The following is a 27,862-nucleotide window of genomic DNA, read 5'->3' as shown; positions in this document are numbered from 1 at the left end:
ACTTTAAGTACGATTTTAAAGAATTACGACTTGGAAAACTCAATATGCTAATTTACAAAGTCGATATTTTCGCCTTTTCACAAATTCGAACGCCTTTCTAAGGCTTGCTCGAACATGTTTCTTAACGTGAAGAAAATATGCGTATCTAAGGCTTCAAAATTTACAAAAAAACATTTAGCTCCAGAATCCATTCATATATCCAAGTAGCCAAGAAAGTAGTACGGTTATTCAAATTTTATTTTTATGGGATGTTATAAGACTAATGATTCCACATCAGAAACGAGTTTTTCTTCGAAAACCTTCGGATAAGCGTCACCCATTTATGCAAGAGGTTGAATAAAATCCGCTGCATATCGAAATGATTCACCCCTCAAAAACACACCTCATTCATGCATCTGCAGAGAGGCCAAGTAAAACTTGAAGAACATCCTGTTCAAAAATATATGCCAGTAGACATCCCATATTTCAATAGCAAGGAAATTGATTGTTCTTTTCTTCCTCTTTCCACACAGGGTGGCTGCGTGTCTTCGTCGTTTGTTTAGTATTTCCCCTTGAAACCGGAAAAACTAAAAAACATCTGGTGAACATCTCATAAAATATGATAATCGTACAAAATCTGATCGAAAGGAAACTAAATGTTTCATTTGAGCATGCCAACAGCAGATCCCGTGAACTCAATTCCTGTTACCTGAAATATATGGAAACTAATGGGATGTCAATGTCATTTTCTTCTTCGTCCTCACAAGCCACCACGATGTCAAAATGGCGACGGTAGGATGGCACCTCCAACTTGGCAATCTCCCTGGCTAAATCCACAACCTTCCGATCCATCCGCTCTCTATGCTTGGGAAATATGCTGTTATACAGCAGACTTTGTCCACAAGAAATGCTGTAGGCAGTTAGTCCTTTGGCTCGGAACCATTGTAGCAATTCCCTCAAGGTTAGGTTCTCCTTGATAGTCCAGCGGTCCCATACAGTCCAGCTCATATCCTGATGCTTAATTTCTTTGGGTGGAACCGGTTCAGCCATAGTAAATAAAGGCAGTGCCAAGTTGGCAAATGTATTCCTGTAATCGTCCAGCTTGTGACCTCCACCTAATGCCTTGTACAACTCGAGGCACACAAAGCCAGTAGCCATTGCAGTTGTAGTAGCAATGGCTGGGATGATTCTTCCTGCTATAAACTTGGCTTTCAGTTTGTCGACTTCAGGGATGCCATAGTTTCTTGCACGCATATTAGCAAGTCCAGAAATCAAGTCTACATGATAGTTCGTATCATCGTCCTGCAAAAATCCATAAAATGAGACAAAGACCTAAAAAAGGAGAAAGTAGGTAAAGTAAAGAATAGAACAAGACCTTTTCAAACTGTATTGGACTCATTCTGAACCCAGGTGCAAGGACGGCAGAAAGCTCTTCTAATTTCAATATTAGACCGTCAATAACAGCAGCATCATCAATGGATGCTGTAGTAAGAGAGGTAGCTTTCTCATCAGTCACAATCTTAGCATCCTTCTTGGGCTGAAATTCAGGAACCATCACACTCTTGATTGCATCAGCCAACTCACGGTTATCGAGTTTTTTAGCCCAGTCAGGTATTTTTATTCCAAAAGTTTCAGCTCTTAATATGGAGGCAGCCATGATGAAGTGACGATGATCGCGGTCCTCAACAGAAAACTCTAATGCTCTAGGGAAGCGTTTAGGAGCAGACCAGAATGGAGCCCCAGTGCTGGTAGCAGCATCTTCTGGGAACGTGAAAGTCAGCTGCTTCACTCGATTTGAAAAGTAATCCTCAAACCTGAACCACAAATACAAGTTAGACAGAGGAAAAGAATAACTCCAATTCAAGCACAAAAGAAACAGAAATAATAGGAATAGTTACTTCAGCCTTGCCCATCCAATACAGTCTTGGAATGTTTCGCATCGTTCAACGCTAAGACATTCAATAACACGCTCCAAGAGCTCCCTAGCTTGAGCATCTCCCGCTGATCTCATAGCAGCCTTATATTCGGCTGGGCTGGATAGGAAGGAATTTACTTCATTTGGTGTTTTCTCGAGCAAACCTTCAAACTCGGACCGAGCCCACGTCAAGCAGTGATCAATGTTATGTGGAAATGAGTGAACAGTGCACATAGGTGCTTGCTTCTCAGGAGGATCCCTAGAGGCCCCATAGTTCTCCGTGAGATGAGGGATTACCATCTGCGTATTGCATTTGGTTCCCAGAGTTCCTGATTCCAAAAGTGGCTTCTGATAGTATAAGCACTTACTGTCAATGTAAAGCCTTGCATTCACATTATCCAGGGCATTGATGACAACATCCAAACTCTCCCAAAATGCATCATCAAAGACATTCTCAGTATCAGGACTAGCACGGTTTTGCAGAGCTTCTATCTGAAGGGAAGGGTTGATCAATACAGCAGCTGCAGCAGCAACAGTAGACTTAGCTTGGCCAATGTTCCAATCCCTGAACAGAAACTGCCTGCTGAGGTTACTCTTCTCAATAACATCATCGTCAGTAATGACAAGCTTGCCTTGGGAGCCACAGGAAACTCCCATTAGGGCTAAATTTTTCAAAAACTCGCATCCCAGTGCACCAGCTCCAACCACAAACACTTTCGCTTGCTCAAGTTTTTTCTGCAGCTTGGAACCAAAGACTGCTATTTGTGGATCATAACGGCTATTTGAAGGCACCAAATCACTAGGCTCCAGTGGTTCAACAGGAAGTGACTCAACTGAGTCAAAGTAAAAGAACTGAAAGAAGACCACCAAACCCATCAGATGCAAGTTATATATCGAATAATTGGACGAGAATAGGATACCAAAGGCATAAAGACAATAAGACAAAAGTCGATTAATACCAAATGCCCCCCACAAATCCAGCAGGATCCGAACATGACAATATAAGTCAAAGGTCCAAACACAAAAACGGATTCTTTCTTTGATGACAAAATGTATCACATTGCATTAAAACTCTTATCACTCATTTACTAGAAAAAATTTAATAATGAATTATTACCTGGAACAGTGGATGAAACTTCCCAGAGCAAGCTTTGACAACCTCTTGTCCAACAATACCACCAAACATAGCTGCCATAGGGCTGAGCACTGCTCTTGATCCATTAGCAAAATGCTGAAGAACCTTCTCATCGATATCCCCCACTTTGGCATCACCAGCCAACTCCTCATTCAATGCATTAACCATGTCTATCAATCTCTGAGCATCCCCAGCTGACCCGGCAACAGGGTATCGCCCCAACTTGGCAACAAACTCATCAAGAGCCTGAAATGCCAAATGCAGCAGAGGGGGACGAAAAGGCTTTGCAAAGTCACTAAGAAGAAAATAGCCAGGATCCTTGAGGGCAAGCCTTAAAGGTCTGAAATTTAATTTCTTAGGTTGCTTAACCTGGGTCACAATGCCACCTTTCTCATACTCACCAAATTTTGTGGTGTCTTCTTCCAGAAGAAATGAATATGGTCTGGTATTTTTAATTCTCCTAGGTTTTCCATCATTGAGCTCTGTCATCCCCCTTACTTCAGAAAATACAACCAGATCTCCATCTTGAAATTCAAGTCGCTCATCATCAACAAATGAAACAAGTGCAGGATTATCATTGCTGATGGAAGCAATGATACCCGTATGTGGTTCCTCACCATCAACATCCAAGACTGTGAATTCTGGACCGAAGTCACAAAATACATTTCCAAACAAGCCTCGGACTTCAGCTCTGATGAAAGCAATTGGAGGGTTGTGATGATGACAATAGTCATCAAATTCAATTGCCTTGTCCAGGCTGCCATTAGTGAAAACTACAGCCTGCAGTGAAGAATGAAGAATGGCATGAGTGTTATGATTCATATCTGCATCAAAAGAAACCACTATGCTTGACATTCAAGAAACCAGTAGTATTAATTGAAAACAAAATCACAAGTTCAAATTCATAACTGACAAAAATGAACACAAACATTAAAAAGTTGCACAAAGTACGCAGACAAGATTACAATACAAAACCAAGAAGATAGCCCACAATAAACTGACTAGGTGGGTTGGCTTAAAGTCTCAATTCAAAGGAAGTCCAGAGTTTAATAACTAGAGTGTGATCAATAACCACAAGATCAAAGCTAGTCTTTCTTTGTGGTAAGGGAAGGAAACCCAAGGCTTTTACATGAAAAAGGACAACCCAAAAAGCAAGAGATCTTACTAAGAGATGCAATATGAAATGGCTTCCACAATGTGCCTGTCAATCTGTGTGCGTGATTTCATACTTATACATTCATAAAAGAGTTTTAAGAAATTTCTCCTGAACCCAAAGTCCCAAACTAGGAGGAGTTGCTAATTCACAAAAAGAGGACATTGGCACTTCCACATTGCTTGCCCACAGCATGCACAACCTGAAGCAATAAAACACAAATACAAACAACAATTCTAGGATAATATTTGTGTTTTTCAATCGCTTAATGCACTGTCATAAATATATCGTTTTTGGGTGTAAAACGGCGAAGTTTTTCTCGGATATAATACAGCAAAGTAGTTTTTCTCAGGAAAGTCTTGGCAAAATGTAAAAAAGCTAAAAAACGAAAAATAAAATGTGAAAAATATGAAAACAAAAATCTGGTAATGAAAAATGTATAAAAAACGTGAAAAAAATGGAAAAAAAGGTCAAAAAACGTGAAAAGTGTAAAAAAAAAAACGCAAAAAAGGAATAAAATCCGTTTATTTGGTGTGTTTTTCATTTTAACATTTTTTTCCAAAAAAGAAGTTTTTTCCCCTTTTTTGCTGACCTTTTTAACGTTGTTCTCACGTTTTTTTTTAATAAAACATGCTTTCTGTGACAATGGTTCAAGAGCATCCTCCTTTCCTTTGGGGCAGTCCTAGAGAGTAGAGAAATATTTTTTTTTTTAAAAAATGGTGCCTTCTGCAATCAGGATGGGAGTCAACAGAAAATCAAAACAAAGTTCAGATTCCAATTGATATAACGAAAACGTTTGAATGGAGATTTGAAAGCTAAGGAAGCACTGTCCTATATAGAGAATTCAAAGAATCAAAAGTTTTAATCTGATACAGCGCCTTTGGAGACTCACAAGTTGTATAGTGACTGAAAATGAAAATATTATGATGGCGCTGGTACGCGAGAGAAAAAAGCCACCCCCTTCCTCCCATCCCTAGGTCCAGGGCTGCTTCAGGTCCTGGGTGGTTGTATGGTACACCCTTCCACTTGAGTGTCGCACATGCCACCACTTGCAGTCTAGAAAAGTATCATCCACGGGAATCGAACTGAGCAAACATTATCTGCTCGTCGTTTAGGCCAACGCCAGCTATGACCTTTGGTACATATGGCTCAATACCCACGATTGTCAATGTCTGACTCAAGCCACTTATATTATATATTCAATAGGGAATTGAAAAAGTCGATTTTTCTGAATCAACAGTGAGATTATTTTCAGTGGATTGCATAATTTACATTTGGACCTATCACTTCACTCACGTGAAAGGGTATGCGGCATGCGGTGGTCATGCATCTGCCACTCATCCAAGCAGGCATGAGGAACCATCATCTAGGGGATGAATAAGGGGCAGGTGTTCAAACCCTTTCTCAGGCAACTTCATAATCGGTTCATTTACTTGGGATTGATGCAAAAGACTCAATGTCACATAATAGATGACCAACATGCTAAAGGGGCACTCAAAAGAAACAAGTGGATCAATCATGGTCTTATTAAAAAGGAATCCAGTAGAGACGACAAAATTACATTCAGGAGTCATTTTACTGTCTGCGACTCCGCATCTGTCTGCAATATTTGAATGATAATCCTAACAATTACATCTAAAATAGCGACTAGCAGTGTAATCTGTTCCAATTCAAACAAGAATTTCCAAAAATGGATTAACATGAAAAAAGGTTGTTTCCCCAGCAAATGATCAAAGAAAGAAGTTTCTCTAAAACAGACATAGGAAAGGGCTTTGAATCACAAGCTATGTCACACTGACTCACAAAAACAGTAAAATCACCAGAGTCGACATGACTTGGGTGTGGGAGTGGGTGTGCCTCTGACATGGCACTGGGTGCGGTCAACTCGAATCCGGTGCAGTCAAAGCACCATCAATATCATTTTTGTCCTCTTTTCGATTTCTTCTGTTTTTCTGTTTTGCTGCATATTTTTGCAGTTCCATACTAGATATTATATGCGGCTCATAACTTTATATATTGCAAGTTTCATTAACCATCCTGTTCTATATATATATATATATCACCATTTTTGTTAATGAGCCTTACATATGTTATATGTAATATATGTTGTATATTTATACAGTTATAAATTTATAATACTAGATATATAACAGCTACTTATTTAATGCCTACTTATGTTATGAGCAAGATTATAAAATCTGAGATCAGACTCCAGAGTATTACATAGGAGAAATTGAATGCTACAGATTTTGGAATCTAGGACATGACTTTATATATATATATATATATATATATATATACACACCCTCGCTGCACCTGCACCCATGTTTTTCTGAGCTTTGCCACACCCATGTGACAGATCACAAGAAAAGATCTCTTGTTATCCACATGGTAGGAATGGAATTTAGCATGAAATAGAAATCTTGTACCAGTGAAATCCTACAAAAGATAATCACCATTTTTCACTTAAAAACAAGCTGTGTGCATTTCAAACATGAAAAGTAACTGCAATAGGCAGACCTCTTAAGTCGATTTTCATTTAAAAATTGTGGAGAATGTAGCTGTTTGCTGAGTCAGAGTCAATGACAAGACCAAGTTTGTTCCAGGGGCTTCTAGCACCTGTTGTAAGACCTAGGTGTCAAAAAACAGTTACCATCTTTACTTAAAACAAGCTGATGTACATTTTAGACAGGAAAAGTAACTTCAACAGGCAGACATCTTAGGTCCATTTTCATTTAAAATTTGTGGAGGATGTAGATGTTTGCTGAATCAATGAGTCAATGACAAGACCAAGTTTGTTCCAGAGGCTTCTTGCACCTGCTGTAAGACCCAGGTGTCAACTGTTCAATGAAGGAATCTAACTGAAACAGCAAAAAAAAAGACGAAATCTGTTCAGATCTGCAAAGATGTCTAAATTAGCAGTAACAAATATTGCACATGGTAGAGAAAATGAAAAGTGAAAACAGAACCTAGTGTATTTTCAACTATAATTTTGGCAAAAAACCATGGAAGAACTTAGATCGGCAGAACGACATTCAAGTAGGTTTTTTCAAGGAGTATCCATTCTTAAAGCAAATCAATATAAAGCCACAAGAAACATTTATACATAAAATACTCAATTCTTTCCACGAGCTGATGTCTTGGTCAATATTGTAGTATAGCTGTTCCAACCTATAAAATATTAGTACTTTCAGTACTCAATTGAATGGAGAAGGGACATCAGTGTGGTTTCCGAATTTGATGCAGAAGGAAGTGGGGCACAATCATAAAAGTAGTAGGAATAAATTAAGACATGGGCCTCCCAATCAATGACTTGTTGCATAAATGTTGACAGCTTCTAGATTAAGGTTGTTAGCTGTGATAAATTATAAAACAAAGATGCAGAATCAGCCCTGGAACTGGCAACATGTTATAAAAGGCCACCAGGTCTAGGATTTGAAAATGTTCATCAAGGTTTGTCATCCTACTAAAAGTGTATTAAAATTAATCCATACAGACGCGATTAGAGTGTTTTCCACAACCAGCCATTGAACTAGTTTAATTTTTCTCCCGCTGACATCTCTGGGACACATCAGCTGGTCACCACCAGTCATATGACAGCCACAGAATACAATACTTAGAAAAAATCACTAGGATTCTTTGTGGGTCAAAATGAAGGCCATTTCGTCAAAGCCGAATTGATTCTCTGGGCATCAAAACTAACGTGTGATGTCCGGTTTGCCACTTCCCAGAAATGCTATTTGGTGACAGGAGTCCACTCCTTATAAAAGGTTTCCTGCTTGGCTGATCTGGCTGAAAGCAACAGCAGCACATAACTGCTTGGTATACAGCACAGTCAATATCGTTTAAAAAAGTTATATACAGATTACAGTCAAGTCAATATAAAGTATAAACAGTCTATTCGTGATTTTCTCTATAAAGAATATAATAAAGAATCATATGAGTTATGACAACATTAGCTGAAATCCTGAAACATAATTCAGAATGTTCACAAAACAGAGATCGGACTTCCCACGTCAAAGATTTTTTAGGAAGCTTTCCATTACCAAATTAAATGTTTAATATCATAAAATCAGATGTCTATTTCATAGGAAAACTGAAAATCATAACTGGCTGTAAAGAGTTACAAACAGACTGTAAATAGACCTATGTCACATGGACTCTTCAAAAAAGGGGAAGCACCCATGTCGATGCGATGCAGGTCCAGGTGTGGCTCCGACTCGCACCCCAACCACACTCTATTCTATTGCTTTTCAAATTTTTTTTCCCTCTTTCCTATTCTTCTCTCTCCCTCTTTTTCTTTATTTAACAGTAATAAAAGTAAAAAAAAAGGACAGGTGAAGCTAAGAAACAACCATACAATTATATATATATACTATGAATATATATACACACACACACACACTCACCGCACTCCTTCCCCCCTAACCCAACTTTTTTGGGATGTCCTGCAGCCGCACCGGTGCCGGCACCGACACCCTTCAGCCATGTGACATAGAAATAGACAAATAAACAGACTGTAATCAAATGATTTACAACTTACAGAGTTCCAGACTAAATAATGAACAGAACATATATAATCATTATTCCATTAAATTTATCAGTAAATATAGATTATAGACAAACAAACAGACTGTAATCAAATGAGTTACAGACCTAGTTACAGAACTTATAATGAAACAGAATCTATGTAAACATTATTACATTACAAAGTCTACTACATAATATATAAACAGTATACTATATACAAACAGTCACAACCTAAAAACATGCACTATAACAGTCTCCATCACCCATTTAATCTTTTTTAAATAGTCTTTACGAGCCCCCTGACAGACCCTTAAACTTCTATGGACTAGGCGCAGGCTCGACTCGTGGCAGCTAGTCCATAGTAGGTGTGCACCTAGGCACAATATCACCTGCATCACCTAAGTGCTCGGACTTGGGCAATGCAGGTGGAGTAGCAAGTAGGCATCGCCTAGGGGATGCATCAACAACATAGCATAAAATTATTATATAAGTAAACTGAAATACTGGTCGAACATAACAGTGTCAGGACAAGAAAAATAAACATTTAGTTAGAGGAAGAAGAGATTAAGGTTCCCAAGAGATGATGGACAGCTTGCCTGAAAATGAGACAGATGGTCTTTGGAGATCCGAGAAGTCAAAGTGGATATAACCACAGCATTATTTAGCTCCTGCAGCTTCTGCACAGAGGCCAATGCACGATTTTTCCCAATATCTTCTTCAGAGAAGAGAAAGTTGCTTGATAAGTCCCACAACTCAACCGACCCCTCATCATGTAAGGTGACAGACTTTACACCTGCGAGTATAAGGTTCTTTGCTGTGCCAAAGAAGTAATTAAGAATCAGAGCCTAAACAGAATTGTTGAGACAAAACAACAGGGAGGAAAATGAAGAATAGATACGTGTTTGCACACATGAATTCGTAACCATCTGAAGAGGATGAGGAAGCAAGTAAGGAACTGGTTCTTAAATTTCTTTTTCAAAAGCAATCTTTAAAAGTAAGTAAGGAGGTTTCTGTTTACCTCTGATCTTAATCCTCAGGATCTGAGATACATGGATTTAAGGTCAGATCCTCCCTCCTAAGTCTTTAAATCGGACCATGGTTTAGTGTAAAAGAGTTGAAAGACAGCCTTCTAACGTGGACCTTTTACCACATCAAAAGCATGCCTATAGATCCACTGACTGAGGTCTAAAGGCATCAGCTAGAATGAAACTGAAAAACTGATAGCAAAAGTTATGGTGCTATACCTCGCTAAGATTGCTATATCTCAGCCTTCTAGTGTGGACCTTTGACTACGTCAAAAGCATGCTTATAGATCCACAGACAGAGGTCTAAACTCTAAAGACATCAACTAGAATGAAACTGAAAAACTGGTCTCAAGTAAGATTGCTATACCTAATATGAAACGATGGTCCAGAAATCAATACAAAGTATCAGTCGCGTCCCATCTTCTCATGGTTGGTGAGCTCCAAAAGTGTTAGAAGCAGACAATCCATTCCATAAACTGGCAACCTTTTCAACTCAGTGTGATTTAAAAGTCACGAAACCGTTTGCAAGCAATAAAGAAAAACTCTGCCAACTGGCATTATTTCTTCATTCCAAAATAGCGTCTAAACTTTCTAGTACTTTAGACAAAATTTTCCCTAACCAAACGCAATCATCTAAAACATAAGAAAGTTACAGAAATACACTAAGAAATATGTCCGTAATTTGAAATTGATCAAAATTTCCGTACTCCCATTATACAACCGCATGACATCAGATCGTGGATGGAGGACCTGTCGCGCAGATTCATTTCCTAAGATCTGGTCAATTTCATAAACAATCACAAGCTTTCCAAAAATAGCATCAAAAAACAGAAAAAGGACACCATCGGCGTCTACAACCCTCACTGTCTGAAACCACTCGTAACTTCAAGCAGGAAAATGAAAGGAGAAGTAGTTCAAGACATACCCACTTCGGCGCCAAGGCCCTGCATCCCGGAGATGAGGACGTTGGATGCCGCAAGCCTGCGCATCGTCTCCCTCCCATAGACAGCAAGCTGCCTGCTGTGCAGATCCTCGTCGATTTCGGCCGGGTTTCTGTCATTACCGGCCATCGTTCCCAAGCTGTGGCTACTGCTGTTGCTGTTAGTTGTGGCGATCAAGCAGTCGACGCGTGGTTTCTTCAGCAAGCTTTCCGTTTTGACGTCGTCCTCACCGGCCTTCTTTCCAGGAAGCATATAGTGCAACACGCTGCGCAAATACCCACCACCAGATGCCATCAGCAACACTACCCCAGCAAAGAACCCTACGCCCAACCCCAAACCCAACCCTAGCCCGAATCTCCCCTGGATGCTTCCAAGAAATGGATCTTTCAACACCATCAGGGATCGAGTTGAACAGGCCGTGAAGAAAGGTACCAACCCTAACTATCGGCTGCTAATTTCAGTGGTTCAAGATTAAGAGAAAAGAAAGCAAGAGCGTGCAGGAACAAAAAAAAAAAAAAGGAGGAATAAAGGTGAAGAAAGACTTACCGAAGCTTACTTCGATGGCGGTGCGGCAGGGGATCGGATTCCACGGCCCACGAGATTGGACGGAAGTCGGCTCCTATTAGTGGCAAAGGCGGCCGGAGAGAGTGGTGACTCTAGGGTTTGGGGCGAGCATCTCCTACCCAGCGTCAGCTCCCCCTCAGAGAGAGAATGCGAGAGAGCCAGAGCGAGAGAGAGGAGAAGGTAATGCGAAAGAATCGGAGGATCGTCTCGTCAACTTATATAGTTAACGTGAGAATTTTCGGAACGTCGTTCGATTTTTCTGCATAACCCAGTAATGCCCACTACACTTGACAGATTTGCAGTAAACTTTTGGAGTTGTGAAACTGTGCCAAAACCGGAAAGTTTTTATTGGACAAGGCTATTATCTTTTCACCAATTTAATCTAAAATTTATATATATATATATATATACATAACTTATTTTTTTGCCTGCTCACCGGCTCGAAAATTTCGCAGCCACATTTCCCCATGTCACCATTTTCTATTGGTCATAAAAATGAAAAAAAAAAAAGTGAAAGGAAAACTACAAACCTTTTTTATATATATATATATATATATATATATATATATATATATATATATATATATATATATATATATATATATATATATATATATATATATATATATATTCCACCCAAAGAGAAAAAAAAGCAGGCCAGGCCTGAGGGTCTAATTTTTTACCAGTCCTAAAATTAAGATAAGACTAATTTTGCCATTGTCGGCCAGTAGGTTACTGAACGTAGCTGGATAGCAAGGAAGCTTCTCGACCACCAAACAAAAAAAAAAAATCGATTTGAGATTCAATTAAGAAGGGGGAATATAAATCCAACAAATTGGGTCTCAAAATTTGAAAGAACTGAAAGCAGTTATGATATCAGATGAAATTGGCATACTCAGAAATAAATCTTCCTCCCGCTTGCGTATTGGTTAACTAGGTTTCAATTAAGCTTCAACTCACATGCTTCCATAAGGGCATGACGTGCTTGATATCTTCATATCTCATATCCAAAACTTATTTAAGATCCCTTTATGTAGGAGCCCACAATGTTACAAAACCCCAGGTTTTACCACTATATGAAAATGAGGATTTGAGATCTTCTGTTTATCACAAAAGCTCATATCTAAAATGAGATAGGAGAGGGAGTCTGACCTTAAATCCATAGATCTGAGATTCCAATAATCTCAAATTACCTTGAACCTTGAGGCTATCAAACTCCATCCATGACACTTTATAAGTTTATTTATCCTACTAGACGACCATAATATTGATGAGAGAGGGAGAGAGCTCAAAGTTTTGAAGGTTGAACTTTGCTGGGAATTTGGAAAGGATTGTCAGGTGGAGAAGCAAACAGAATCAAAATTTTCGATTTCTTTCGAGTACTAGTAGGAAAGAGGAGGAAGCGGAGCAGCTTTTTAAAAATGTGTAGGTGGATCTTCTGGATCGTTGTGGAAGTCACCATGGCCACGGTGAATTTTTTCTGCGGATCAACCAACTTCAGAGTCGTGGGTTTCACTTTCAACGCGTGAGGAGGTTGGTAGGAGCCACCGGCCAGAACAACAATAATAGAATAAAATCATGATATTAGAACTCTTTTTTTTTTTTTTTCTCTCCCACTGTTTATGAAAGACTGGTTTTGAATCAAATCGGTCACAAAAGGGATTCGGACTTGGACTTGTCAGCTGAGTGGAACGGAAATCAGAATTGTCTGCCAACCAAATTTATTAAAACTATATTTTCAATTACAAAATTAGAAAAAAAAAGAGAAAAATCAGAAACCCCCAAGAAAATCTGGAAATTTTGACAAGTGAGAAAGAAAAATTTATAAAGCAGGCGTTCAAATTAACTTTCGTAAATACAAATAAAGAAGAAAAAATCAATCGAAACGGGACTTTAGTATAATTCGAATTAAAGAACCATTTGTTACTGATCTGCGTGTGCATGTGTCTGTAAGAGAAACATTAAGAGAAAAAACAGAAGAATCAGAGGAGGAAGGTGCAACGTATACAACCAATGATGATCTTACGACTGCTCTCCCTCAATTGCTTTTTTTGTTTGTCAATAATTAAATTGTAGAACTGTGTCCCTTTAACACATAATTTGGATCATTTTACTTTATTCTTTTCGGATGAGCATATGCTTGGTTGAGAGCCGAAGCCTCCATTTTCCCCATCTTCCTAAACTTTAATCTTTTCCAAAGCATGGGAAAACAGACGACTTAATTTATTTATAATGCAAAGCGTGCGCCATGAACTGATGACTTTTGGCAACTGCTGACTTTTAGAATTAAGGAGAACACGTCTACATATACAACAGTTTTGGGATTTACTGCATATCTTTCAAATAAAATAATAAAAAAATCAATATGAAGCATGATGGCAATACATTTTCTCATCTGTGCTCTTTTCCCCTCCTACACATTGTTTTTTATGTGCGGTAGAAGTGATCGTCATGTTCATATGAATGTCAATGGATTGACTTCAAATTAGATGTACCATTTACTATATCCGACTTATCAGATGTTTACGTATTCGTATTTGAATTCTGCTTTGAACGTAAATGAAGGAAAGTCTAATTCTATATTCCGAATTTTAAATTTAAATCAGAATGTGATCCGCATCCGACTTTTAAATTTACTACCAACTCTGAATCCTACTTTTAAATGCACAATCGAAGTCAAACATCATTAGCATATATTAGAACCCAACTTTCAAAATGTATGAATATTGGATAAAATACATCTGTTTAAAGCTAAATTTGGGTTCAAACCAAAATTTGATCATATATTTATTTAAAACTGAATCTGATTCTAATGCCTGCAGTTCGATTCTAATGGGTGTCCCTTACGCAAGCAGAAGCCTTCAAAAAACTTCCTGACTTGCAGGGTGCGGTTTCGTCGTGTGAAGTGATGAAAAGAAAAACTTGTAACATGTAGGATTTTGTTCCAAATTCATTCTGTGGCAATACGTTCTTGCCTTATTGCTAAAGAAAATCTACTGCTGTCCATTGCTTTAAGTGCTCTGAAGAGGTTAAGTTTGTCAACTGATTGTTTTGCTTTTAGTGAAATGGTAAGAGAAGAAAAGGATAATAAAATGACATAGACGTATCTTTGAACCCATTTTGCTGAGCATATCGAAATGATGACGATATTGTCTGAAACTTGTGAATGTCCGAATTAATTGGTTTATTATAAGAAGACAAGATTGAATATAGGAGGACTCGACCACGTCAGTCTAAATCCTTTGCACAGGAAGTGATCAAAAGATTCCGAAACTGAATTCGGGGAACCTGTTAAGACCAGTTTTCACGAAATGAAGAAGGAAAATCTTTACCTCCATTCTGCTTACATTTACATGATCAGTGCGGCACATGAAAGAACATGCCAATTCTGAAACTCCCAACCAAAGAAATGTTTGAGGAAGCACATTGGTTTCCCTTCTTGTAATCTTGCGCACGATGGTTCATCTCTGCGCACCACCAACCATTGCGTATCCCCTGCCTCTGACAATACTTGCGCCAGTCCCCATTTGTTTACTAGTGAAACCAAGATGGAAGACAGAGTAAGATAGCAAGGAAAAGGAAACAGTTGATCCGGCCATCATAAAGTGCATAAACTATGCATCACAATCGGGTGTCTTCATATTTGTTAGATTTCATCCTACAGGTGAGTAAACGAACAGTGGCCATTCAAGAGAAAGAAGTAAAGTGCCTGAAAAACCATGGATTCTAATTGCAATAACTTCAATGTTTGTCGCACCTCCTCAAAGAGGAAACTAGAGAAACCAAGGTTCAAGGGCAGTAGAGAGGAATTAAGGATGGACAGCAAGATACATCTATCATGGATCTGCTCATGCTGGGGGTTCAAACAGCTCATTCACAGTTTTAAACACATAAATGAGTTCAGCGAGCATTATGTGGTTAGCTGGTTTATGGTTTGTTTCTGCCCGACTGGTATAAGAGTGTTCGCTGATTGTCAGAAATTCCACCAGATCAAGTCTTCACATATATCCTTCTTCTACAGAAGTACTGCTATAGCAGCTAACAACTGATCTGGTAGCATAAGTAAGGAGAGCTGAATTTTTCATTTATGTTTTCTCCATCTTAAATCAAAATGTAATTGGCCTCAAAATTTTCTACTTTTTTTTTCCTTTATACCGTTTAAAACCAACTATGATCTGACAAACCCTTACGAGGTTCATTTCTTTGTAAACAAGTTTATGCAGAACCTGCGAAAATTTTTGGAAAGCACGGGAGGTACCAACTCGCGTAGCTGCATAACAACAAGAATGTTTAAGACTTTAAGTTTCAATTGTGTTCCATGTGTTTTCATGACGCAATTACCGTGTCTTGAAACTTGAAAATGCCCTTCCTCACCTTCTTTCTTTTTCTAAATGAGACAAGATAGTACAGTATATTTTGTTATGCATCAAAACATTTACTCTATCAAGCTTTCAGACAAGAAAATGAACAGAAGGATATCGAAGTATTCAAACTTCACAATCTGGAGCATAAAAGAAGTACTAAAGTCTAGTCTCAATTGTGAATTCATGTCGCAGAAGAGATATTTATCTTGCATGCGCTTACCAGGTGAAGCTTGGTAGTTGGTACATATTTTGGCTGCAAGGGAAATAATAGGAAAACGAAATTGATGCTTAAGAAGCCAATTCATACGATTCTCAAATACAGAACCATGCTCCTTTTACCAATGCAATGGAAATTATGTTATGCAAAAAATCAGCAACAATGATGGAGAAAAATCCTCAGATGCAAATCTAAGTCCGCGATAGTAAACGGTTCCTGTCAACATAAAGCTCCAGCTGCTGATTGGATGGTACACTGATCGGGGAAAAACAAGAGACCCTTGCTCGTAACAACTGTAGCAAGAGAAAGCTAGAAGGTTTTCATGCAGGTACATCATCCAAATAGCCATTGTGAAGTATTTAGTGTAAGAATATTTAAAGCACTGACCGTATGGTCTTCACCTGAGCATCCTATAGGCGTCTCATCGCAAATTGTGTCCATCAGGGCTACTATCATCCACAAGAATGATTTCATAGTGAAGCTCCCTGAAGAAAGAAGCAATCCGGTTTATCTCTTGCAAGGCAAAAAAGCACGTAGCTTATGCTTCAGAGGCCATATGTTTCTGCTATAATGTCTCTATAGTTTATAAAACAAAATTATGAACATTTTGACAGAAAACAGCTAAGCAAATGCATCACTGAAATAAAAAACGCGGACTGTCTGTAACAGTTGTGAGATGTAAAAGTCAATGTAGCAATAAATAAAGGCTTTACTTGCAAGATCTGTCAAAAGACAGAACCTGCGTCAGCAGTGCAGCAAGAAATCAAAAGGAACTCACTGCAAGATCTAAGATAATTACTGCCGTTTCGAACTGCAAGTCCAGAATCCAAGGCAAACTACAAGTAGTAAGTACTAGCCAAACTCAGCAATGTAATACATCTCAGCTCATGACATCCTTTATGCACAGAAAAACAGGAAAGACAAGTGTAAGAAAGACAGAAAAACTTTGATACCGTGGCACCCCATTCAGGCTTGTGAATTTAAGTGTTTGGATGGCATTTTAGGCAGAATCACCAGTTTCAGAAATGCAGTTCACTTCTGTTATCTGTATTAAATTTGAAAAGGTTTTGGCTTTTGATGCCTTGATAATCTGAAGAAAGTAGACCTTGGCCTTCTGTGCAGATTCCCATTAAAAATAGTGTACAATGGGGGCATAACAGCACAATACATTGAAGCATCCCAGTAAAATATGGTTTGGCAAATGTCAAGCATAAAATGGAAGCTTAGGAGTAGATACTTTATCTCTGCTTAGGTTTGTAATGCCATAAGAAGGCCCATTTGAAATAACTAAGATTATAAACATTTGGCTCTTACCTCTGGTCTGTTTAATTCTTTCATTCATCTTGTGATTCAAAAAGCAAGAAAGCGGGTTCCATCTTCATATGTACAAAAGTTCAGGTAGCCCAAGACCTAAAAGGAGTTTAAAATGCAGTAAGTTAATAACAAGTCGATTTATTTATTTGGTTCTATTTATACTGATAACTAATCGACATAATCGGAAAAATTATGTTTAGACATTCAAATAAAACATGCATTACTGGAATGAAAATCAAGGGGAACTAGCCAAGGAACATCCAGTATGCATGACACAACAGCCTTGCCTCCGTCAAGCAAGAGAAAAGAGACAGAGGATCACTTCTGAAGAAATAAACAACTAAAAAAGCAGAAGGAACCAAATAAGAAAAGGGAGGAAAACTCTTGAAATGCGTGAAAATAAGATGGATCGTCCAAGAGTGCAGCATTGAAAGTTCAATTATATTTGTAGGTAATTGGCATGCACCTGTATATGTGTGCAATCAACTTAGGCAATTCTTTTTCCAAAATTTTAGATGTTACCGGCAGACTTGACGATTCACCTGAAAATGGATGTGTAACTAATACATTGTAAAGATTAAAAAGCAATAATCTCCAATAGATATCTCAAAGTTCTTGAACATAGCGGCTACAATATTCATTCAGTTAGTCTATAATGTAATCACACACCCATATTGCACCCCATTCTGGTTTAATCTTGCTGTGCTACTAAGAACTTCATGGAATTCTTCAGATAGCACCGAATCTTAATTGAATCCAAGAACACGATGACACATTACAGGGACTATGCATCCCAAGGATGCATAAATTAAACCCAAGAACATGATGAAAATGAGATAAAAAAAACAAGCCAAATCCGCGCACCATCAACCATTATGGCTGTAATGGCTGAATCAATAACATGAAAATGAGATCCATACTACAAAGATGAAGCGATCGATACGTTCAAGAGTCGAATTTCGAACCCGATAATGTACAAACACGAAGCTCGCCGTCGAAGAGTTTTATCAATTTGAAACTTGCCGAAGTGCGTGCAGACACACAAATATGAAATAAACTCTTCTTTTAGGCGAAGTGGAAGAGAATAGTCCTCTTTAGCTGCCAAAGAAACATGCCTTTCGCTTTTTGAGAAGTGCAAGCATTCGTATAGTCTTGGTCACGAATGAAATATTCTGCTGGACTATTCTCGTGTACCATCTCTCCATAATTAAAGAAAAGAAATGAACAGGGAGATTCCGTCTGCTTCACTTTTCTCCTTAACCACCAAAAGAAATACAATCAATTTGGCGTAACAAGAGACATGATGAAACTGCTGAGCAGATAAGAGGTGGGTAGGGTTTGCCGTAACGGGAATCTAGGTACAAGACATCATACCGATAGTGCTTCGACCTGTAAAAACATCACTTCCTTGCATTAGTTCCCCGATAAAGAATCGGGTTCGGACCTTGTCTGCAATCTAGGCCAGAGGTTCGGCCCGATTGAAATTTAAAAAAAAAAAAATCAATCTAGTTTTATATGTAAATCATCAAAATATTGTGAACAATATATGAATGTATAAATTTTGTAGGACCATACGGGCAATTGCCCACACAAGCCAACCAATATAATATATGATGTGTATTTGTTTTCCACAAATCCAAACCAAGGCCGAATTAATCCAGTGGTCCAAACTCGGGTCACGTCCAGCATTTTTCAGATTTGGCTTAGTCGGATTCAGAACTTGGATTTTTGAAAATGAATCCAGATCCGCCAGGGGTAAGATCCAAATCTTACACAGGACAGGATCAGACCGGATCCTTATCAGGCGTCATATTCAGATTCAGATTTGGTAACCTAAACTGTAGACTGGTCAGTCTGAGCTTGACTAAACTTCAGATCCGTTTTGTTTTACGAGATCCAACTAAATGGACTTGATTTTTGGCAAGAACACAATCTTTATAGACCATTGACATCAATAAGTTGCCATTGATAAATAGTTAACATCTGATTAATTTGAAAGTAGAAAAGAAGAATCTCTCGTAAATGAGAATTTCCGTTCCAGGAGTTTGAGTGAACACCCCAACTAGTGGAAGCGCCGTCCAAATCAACACCACTGCAGAAGATTTTGTCCATTAAGGCCAGATAGCTTAGTTTTACCTCTATTCTACTTGATTTTGAATGTCTAACCTCATTTTCACCACCAATTAACAGCTGATATCGGGAACAACCTGTTCCGGCAATATATGGGGTCATTCGGCTACAAACACTTTGTGAGAATCCCATGAATCTGCTTTACATATTTGAACAAATTTATGGAACAATAGAATCAACACAAAAAATTGGAGTAGTTTCACGAAAATTATTGTTCCATGAACCACTTCAATCTGTTGTGAAGGTGTTAATTAAAAACAATGAATCGAGTCCCATTTCTTATTGATATGCAAGCCCGAGCGCTCCCAAAACACTACGTTAGTGTTTCATGATCAGTCCTAAAGATTGAAGTAGATTCATTCTTTAAATCATATTCACGAAATACTTATATACTATTCGTGTAGTCAAACTTCACCTGTCCACAAAATTATTTACATGCACATGATGATCTAAAATGGAACCAATGTCGGAAGGTATCTAAATATTTAGAATCAGCAATCATCTGAAACCTGCATCTCTTCGTTTAAAGTAGTTCATACCAATTCTATACCAAAATTAGGGACGACAGGCAATTTCTCAGATTCAAAGCGGTTGCTCCACAAAAGGTTAAAGAACAAAAATACGAAACGCCTCATGTCCGTCAATCTATGTTCTTCAAAAGTTTGTCACACTTCAACAATATCTGGTATTTATTAATACATTTCAGATATCTACTTATATCTTTTCTAAGCAATAAAAAATTTGACAAGGCGGCAATAATGGGGCGGGCTAGGAATGGTAGCCTAGGGGACTAGGGGTTTCATTATTAATGATAATATGAACAGGAATAATGGTGATGAACTTTTGACTCATTAGGTGAAAGAGAAGTTGGTGAACAGCTAGGGCTTTGGTCATTTTGTGCACATGGCGATCAATAAAAATGAACACCTTCTAGTACGGATAAAGAGGAGATAAATTAAAGAGAAAAAGTGTATTTTTAAAGAGAAAAACGTTATTTTCAATCACTTGTCAATCCTTCTCTGGATTCCCCTGTTTGTTGATTGATGGCCACTTTAAGGACAAGTTTAGGGGAACGGAGACTTTTCATTTGGAGACCTAATGTTCCTCTATAATCACATAATGGGTCTCAAACTTTTACATAATTTCCTGATACGGGTCACTCTTTAGTTGATGATATCAAATAAGGATGCTGATTTTGCCATACTATCTTATGCTAGCCTTCCAATTTGAAAAGTAGCGCCTTCTTTTATACCAAAAAAATATATATATATATATATAAATTTTATTTCTTTCAATTCGATTAATCTTTAACTAGAGTTTTCAGACCGTGGTAAAAGTAAAGCAAAAGCAAAAGAATATAAATGTGTCGCCTGTATACAATTTTGATGATATCGGAAAATTTCACTTGGGATGAAAGCGTGAAAAGGAACGCGAGCAAGCGTCGACACCTTTTCCAAAAATATTAAAAGAGGGAAGAGAAAGAGGTGCACAGTAAAATACAAAGGAAAACTATTTCTTTAATTTCATGTAGCGTTCCAATAAGATGACACTCATGCATGTCCGGCTCCCGACGGCGTCGTGGCCGGAATCCGATGGAACGTTAAAAATATGAAAGAAAAAAAAGAGAGAAGACTTTAGCTATATGACATAACCGATGACGCAGCTCGCCATAGAATATGATAGACCTGTCACAAACACACAATGGTGGAGCCACACATAGGCGAGCCTCGCACCAGCCCTATAGAATTTTTTTTTTATTTTCATATTTCATGCATTCGGGTTTTTGTTCATTTATTTATGGTGGTATGCTTCAAGATGTGGATATTAGTGTTGCTCAGCTTAAATTTTCTAGTAGACGGATCTCTGCTCTGTAACTCTTGATGAAGCGGACTTCGGTTATTAATTATTAGCTCACTATCGGCAGCAAGAGAAGCAGGATAATGAAGAAGAATGGAGAAGGAAAGAAGAAAAGAAAAGAAATGGCGGATTATTATCATACAGATGAGAAGGGAAGGGCCGAAGGGGAGGTGCATGGGTAATAGAAAGCATTAAAGAAAGCATTTCTTGGATACGCATTCTACATCAGTATCTTTAGCAAGTGTCACGTATCACCCAATGTTTGAGAGAAACAAAATGTAAAGCGGCTGAATAGTTCATACGTCACTTCATATCTTCTCTCCAATTATAGAGTTTAGGTGAGATATGCAACATACATTAAAAAAATGCGCTTCTTTTTTTTAGAAAAAAAGGTCATTTTTGAAAAAAAAAAAAAACTGAACACGCAATCGAGGGGAAGGGGTCTGAACCATCATCTTGAGAACAAGAGCAAATCCTTTTAAGTTTTAACACATTGAAAAATTAAAAAATAGTTGCTTAATTAACTCTCGGCAAATAATAAATTGTCGCTTTAATTTTTTATGTAGCATTTGGATGACGCACTTGGGAAAATTGGTTTTATGAAAGCCAGCTTTTTAAAAAATTGGTCTTTTTTTTAGTAAATATTGAGAAACCAAGAAAAAGGTTTTTTGTTTTTCTTTTTTCTTGGCTGAGCAATATGAGAGTGCAAGGTAATTTACTCCATTTTGAAAAACAAGTTTTGCCGAAAATGAGGTTTGACAAAATTCTTCTGTTCCTTTTTTTTTTCTTTATCACAATCCGAACAGAAAGTGCTGTCCAGATGGCCACTTAAGGATTAACAAATGAGTGCTCAACTTTTAAAAAATATAAAATAAAAAGTGTCATGTTATAAAATATAACTTTGTGCCACAGTCAACTCTTAGCGGTAAAGAAAGCTTCTCAAACAAGAACAACGTTCACCTAAGCAAGATTACTTATATTTTTTCCCCACTAATTAGAGTTAGAACTCATGAACAATCATCTAAAGTTCAATAGATTCATGTTTTTTCCTTGAAGTTATAGGACGAGTAATTAGACAAAAAAGGTCTTAACTGCAAGCCGTATCTGATCATTAATTTGAACAAGATCCTCACGAACATGATTTAATTACTAAGGATGTATGAGAAGATAGTTCGTGCCAATAAAAAATGGGAACCCTGTAATGAAAAAATAAGATAATACATATTTTCTTTGCTTTTTGAGCTAAGAATATCATTTCAGAGATTATGAACTTTTCATATATTGTCTTTTGAAATAATACTTTTGAAGTACTTAAATAAAGTACAATTTATTTGTTGAAACAATATCTTTTGAAGCTCTTTCTTCAGCATATATCATGCACATGTTACAACATTTTTCAATAGATATTACGGCTGGTGTTCGTGTCTCACCCTTAATTCAAAGAAATGAACTTCCTCTTTCCCCAGTATAGGTCAAAGTAATTATGAGCGGAAATGTATAAGAGAAATTCATATAGAACTGCCAATCAGATTCGGGTTTAGTGTACATTTTCATAGTCGAATTTTATGGTAATCTGACCCAAATTTGGTTTTAAGAAATAGGGCAGGGCCGAGTTAGAGTATGAACACGAATCCAATACATAGAACTCGAAGGAGTCATTTGGCAATCACAACAAATTGCGACTATTCTACAAACTCATTTAAAAAATTGAGGTATATTTACAAATACAGTTACTTAGTATTGTAAGTTCATGAAACAGTAACAGTTTGTTATTATTGTCAAACAACACCGATGTAAGAAAGAAGCCGGAGATCACATCCACACAATGACTCTCTCAACGGCTCGTACACATTGTCATCCTCCCAACACCCCGAGACTTGAAGGCGAAGGGCGGTATCATTGAGCCAACCCTCCCTCGGGTACACTTATACAGATTTCAAAATCATGGTGAATTCCAAGAAACGTTTCTCATCTATTCCAAGTTGAAAAGAAGAGGAAAAGAGACAAACTATAAACTACCACCATTAATATTTAAACCATGTGAAGATCCAATAATTAAGTTGTGGCATCTAGAAGGGACGCATTAACAATGAACCGATCAGTGGCCAAGGAAGAGTCGACCTCATCTGCGCCATGATCCAAACGGAGACACTGCAGGCTAACTTCAGTATCTATCAGGTGTCCGGACCCAAGCGGACACCCGGACACAAACGGACACCTTGACCCGGTCCACCAACCATGCGGCTGGGCTGGCCTCCCCGGATCTGCATCTCGTCAATGCCCGGTTACCGAAAATAACGAGAAAAAAAAAGGGGAAGTTAAATTAAACACAGCATTTTTTTTTTTACCTGCGGGTGAAGTTGGTGAGCATTGGATTCGCGACTAATTTTTTCTATTGTTATATATTGCGTAGGGCGTACGGTCCACCAACTTCCCCACAGAGCTTAGTGGGAAATGATTTTTCAAGTAAACAAATGTATAAAGGAAAGGGTGTATGGCACTAATAGATGCTTCGTATAATTGCCGTCAATCATTATTATTCTTGTTATTATTTCTTATTATTGACATAAGAGTTCAAGTTTTTTTTTTTTTTTTCTTTCTTCGGGCGACGGAGAGTTCCTCTTCGGCTCCCAAGGAAAAAGCGGGAGTTCTGTTTCTCCGTCGCCGTCCCCCGGGGAGGTCGGGGAAGAAGATGAGGACAGGGAGAGAGAAGCGGAGGGGTCGCTTTCTAAGAGCGCCCATGGACAAAAACCAACAATGATGACGCCTCTCCTCTCCATTAACACACTTCCCTTTCCCCCGGCAAAAGTGTTGCTATCTACTCCTCTGTACGTCATATTTATATTCATATTTTCGATTGTAAATAATCAAAAATATTATTCAACTTTATTTTAATATTCACTTGTCAAGATTGAGTGTGTGGGTATACATATATCATATAAATTGTATGAAATGTCAATTAATGCCACAGTGTCAAATGATATAAAAAACCATGGTTTAATGTCTCTACAAAAAAAAAAAAAGCGTAAATTATTTTTATGAAAAGATGAAAATATTTTTAAAGAAACCGAGGATTGCTTTTATCTAATACATATATCAGTATCACCGATGTCGTGCTCTCTTTTTAACAGTTCTGAGTTGGTTGACACGCTTGCTAGTATTAGTGTGTGTGTCTATAGAACTTGTGGCTTATCAATTTGAGATTTTCATCAACTCCATTAAATGGTAAAAACTAATAAGAGGCACGAATACTGCAAAGTGATGCTATCCTTTTTACCTTGTCGTTTTAAACACACCGCCCTGATGCATAATATGCAGCTTGAGGCCAAAACATTTCTCATCCAAATTCAAACCTAGAGAGAGAGAGATTGATAGGGAACAATCTCTACCCTTAATATTTTTCTTAATATTTTTTTAATAGACAGTGTAGAAAAAGATATGAATTAGACTATCATGAAAATGTCATATCATCTTTTTATCTGTTTTATCCATATGCCATTTAAGTGTTCAGTAGAACACAATAATATATATATATAAACATTCACTTGGCATTATGCATTTATTTCACCTAAAGTAAGTATTTTCGATATACAAAACAGATTTCGTAATTCGACCGACAAAGTTTAGATATTTAATTGTTGACTTGCTATGAAATCCAGTTTAGACATAAAAAAAAAATTGTACGTGTAGCATCTCGATTTCTGCATCTTTCCATTTGGTTAGGGCAGAAGGACGTTGGGGTGAAGTCCATGGATCGAACTTCTGAAACACGGACCTCCAAGCTATCCGACTCAGATCCGGGTATTGCATACAGAGATTTGAGCTACAACTTAGGATTGGTATCGAAGCATGTTTGGTTGATCGAACTTAGCCTTTTAAATAGATATCCAGTAATAAATATATTCCCTATTACATTTAGACATTTCGGGTTTGGATAAGCATGGGAACACCCTGGTCGGACTCGATTTGTCGACAAGAAATCGAGTGCTTGATCTCATTGCTGGAAGATGAACATCGGCGCATGTTTTGATAAAAGCAAAAGTTTTGAAATAAACCGGCTGGCCTTTCTTGGTCTTTTATGAGTGTGAATTTGGATCCACCAAACAAACGCTAGTCAATGGAAATGCGACCAGATAGACGAGACCCACTCATTACAAGCATTACCTCAGTAGCAAGTTCAATACCCAAGTTAAAGGAGGTATCGTAAACTCACCCAAGTTCCGAAACAAGAAAGGTACGGTATTGACGCTTTTATGCCAAAGGCGATTTCCCTTAAGTAAACATTTAAGGAAAAAAAAAAAAAACTCTCGGCCTCAACTTGTAGCCCATAGACTGCAGCCAGGTGTGGGCTCTTGTGAGCAATTGCCCACATAGACCCACATATCCTAGTGCTTTTGAACATTAGCGCCTATACATAATCTAGTCTTTTACATGCTGGTGCTCTTCAAATCCAAGATTTTTTCAACTCAACTACAAATTCCGACTCCTCCACTAGACTCCGATAAGTTTCCTCAAGAAAAGTGCTTGGTATCAGGGGCAGAGGCAGGGGCCTTGCCCCCCTTTAAAATCTTCAAAATTTTAAAATGTTCAAAAATTTATATGTAAATTTCGAAAATTTTAGTTTAACATTATATAAGAAAATGGAAATTTATATTTCGACCTTTATTAAAATTTTGAAACTATTGTTCATCCCATGCGACAAAAAAATTTGTAGCTTCGCTCACAGCTCTTGGTTAAAGTTCAAGGAAGCCAAGTTTGAGCTGCTGAGCTCATTCTGATGATGCTACATGTATGGATGACACTCAAACCTGGTTTACGGCTAAAACACTTATTTTGACACTAAAAATAGACCCTTTTTGAGAAACAAGGCCAAGCATTTCGGGTACAAATTACAACCAGATCCAGATGATCAGATCCAGATCCAGATCCAGATCCAGATTTAGATCCAGATCCAGATCGAACGGGAGGCGCAGGTGGTGATGACGTTGATAGGAGACGGAGACGGAGACGGAAGGGGGGGGGGGGGCCCCCTGGGGGGCATGTGATAAAGCCGTTTTCACTGCAACTTCTAGCATCTGTTTGTGTTTTTGTCCGACTTGAACACGTGGCACATTCTCATTGGCCACCGAACTAATTCAAAAAACCTTCAAGACCGAACAAAACGTCCCATCATTCGGTGAAAATTTCGCTTTTTTTTTTTCACCTTATTACCACGGTCAGACTTTGCTTATGGTAGGAAGCATATGCATTAATATATCCTGACGACGGCCATTTTTAGCGCTAACATGTGTAATTCCTGCACATGTGAGAGTTCTAAGCATTCGAATGGTACCAAGATTTAAATTATATACATATATGTATGTATATATAAAGACACGTGCCTTGACAAGGGGAAGAACCGGTTTGAAGATTTGATATCTTAAGTGAGAATGAATGAAGTCTCTTGAACATACTTCGAGCCAAGATGGAAGGTTGACTCAGGGCTATAAGAAAAGGATAGTCTTTAGTTGTCTCTTCTAGTCTAAGTGACTTTCGGCTTGGACCAACCACAGACTTAAAAGCTATCTCAGGGTTGACCGAAGAATTGTCAAACGTCACTATAGTCGTTCGTTTCTTTGTAAATCGTTTTATGTTATAAACAAAGCAAGGAGGAACGAATGTGCAGTGGCATCCGATCATGATGCAAGCTGCGTAAGAAATCAGGTGTCCACTTTATATAAATTCAATATTAGTTCAAAACAAAAAAAAAAAGTAGAAAAACAAATGAATTGTGTAATGTAAAAAGGCCCATTTTTCTGTTTTGAAGTTTCTAGATGGCCATGAATCAATTTTCAAACAATCTTGTGGACATAATTTTTCCATAAACCCAAGCAAGTTGCACCACAAAATCCATTATTATTGTAATTATTATTATTATTATTATCGTTGTTATTCTTATTGTTGTTGTGGAGACAAACACCAAGGAGAAAGTGGCTTTCTCTGTTGATCAACTATAGAAACAGTGTTCAGTGGTAGGAAAACTTGCAAGCCTTTCTATATTGATGAGACGTTATGAGTTCGAATCTTGTCTCAATCTCGAGCTCGAGACATACAAGCTGAGTAGGGAAGAGAAAGAAGCAAAGGAAAGAGCGACTACTAATGCGAAGAGCAATATGAGCTTTACACTGCTGAGGTTAACAAAATGATAGAAAAGGAACCCTAATATGTTGTTGCGCTCTTTCTGGATCTGCCATGAGGTAAGACTGGAACGGAAGAGAGAGAAAAAGAGAGTGTAAAATCGCTTATTGGGACCCGCTTCAATCAATGGAATCAGATGTACATTAGAATTGAATTTCACTTTGCAAAGTGGAGCTCGCTAAGTAAGACTTCAATGAGCAAGCCAATACAGCTAGCTGGGCCAGGTAGGTGCACACCCTGGCGCGATTTTCTGCCAATCGAGATCGGCTACAATATGGGTATTTTCCTCCATGACCCAAGTGTTTTTCCTCGCCATTTAGGTCCGAGCTGCACAGTTCTCACTTAACTCTACTGTGTCAATGTTTCATGAACCCACCATAAATATTTTCACAAATTCATGGCTGTGTTTCTTAGAACTCGGTGTTTCGCAAATCTGTCTTTTTACCAATGTCCCTAGTGGTCGTTTGGCGGTGGTAAGGACATTTTATGAGTGTCTTATAAATCTTCCCAAAAGGTTAGAACAGTTTCATCGAACACTAGTTTTTAGTACAGATTTATGAG

The 27,862-nt window shown here is 38.0% G+C and overlaps 1 protein-coding gene and 1 long non-coding RNA gene across 3 annotated transcripts; both read right to left on the bottom strand.

The window, feature by feature from the left end:
- Positions 1-430: 430 nt before the first annotated feature.
- On the bottom strand, positions 431-11,439 carry LOC116263291 (ubiquitin-activating enzyme E1 1). Its single transcript, XM_031642978.2, has 7 exons — positions 11,225-11,439; positions 10,663-10,943; positions 9,309-9,526; positions 3,012-3,809; positions 1,878-2,746; positions 1,355-1,793; positions 431-1,281 (listed from the first exon to the last, which is right to left on the bottom strand). Exons 2-7 carry the CDS (start codon positions 10,928-10,930, stop codon positions 685-687), a joined length of 3,189 nt encoding a protein of 1,062 aa, XP_031498838.1. The 5' UTR covers positions 10,931-10,943; positions 11,225-11,439; the 3' UTR covers positions 431-684.
- A 3,027-nt stretch (positions 11,440-14,466) lies between these two features.
- LOC116263293 (uncharacterized) lies at positions 14,467-18,387 on the bottom strand. Of its 2 annotated transcripts, XR_004174628.2 has the most exons (5): positions 18,103-18,387; positions 17,604-17,679; positions 17,138-17,233; positions 16,211-16,308; positions 14,467-14,776 (listed from the first exon to the last, which is right to left on the bottom strand). It is a non-coding gene; the product is annotated as an uncharacterized LOC116263293 (long non-coding RNA). The 2 variants fall into 2 exon arrangements; XR_004174627.2 differs by lacking the exon at positions 17,604-17,679 and having other exon boundaries at positions 14,471-14,776; positions 18,103-18,381.
- Positions 18,388-27,862: the final 9,475 nt, after the last annotated feature.

This window comes from Nymphaea colorata, chromosome 10, assembly GCF_008831285.2.
Source record: "Nymphaea colorata isolate Beijing-Zhang1983 chromosome 10, ASM883128v2, whole genome shotgun sequence".
Lineage (NCBI taxonomy): Eukaryota > Viridiplantae > Streptophyta > Magnoliopsida > Nymphaeales > Nymphaeaceae > Nymphaea > Nymphaea colorata.
The sequence above is the reverse complement of the archived record's forward strand: the minus strand, read 5'-3'. Positions and strand labels throughout refer to the sequence as shown.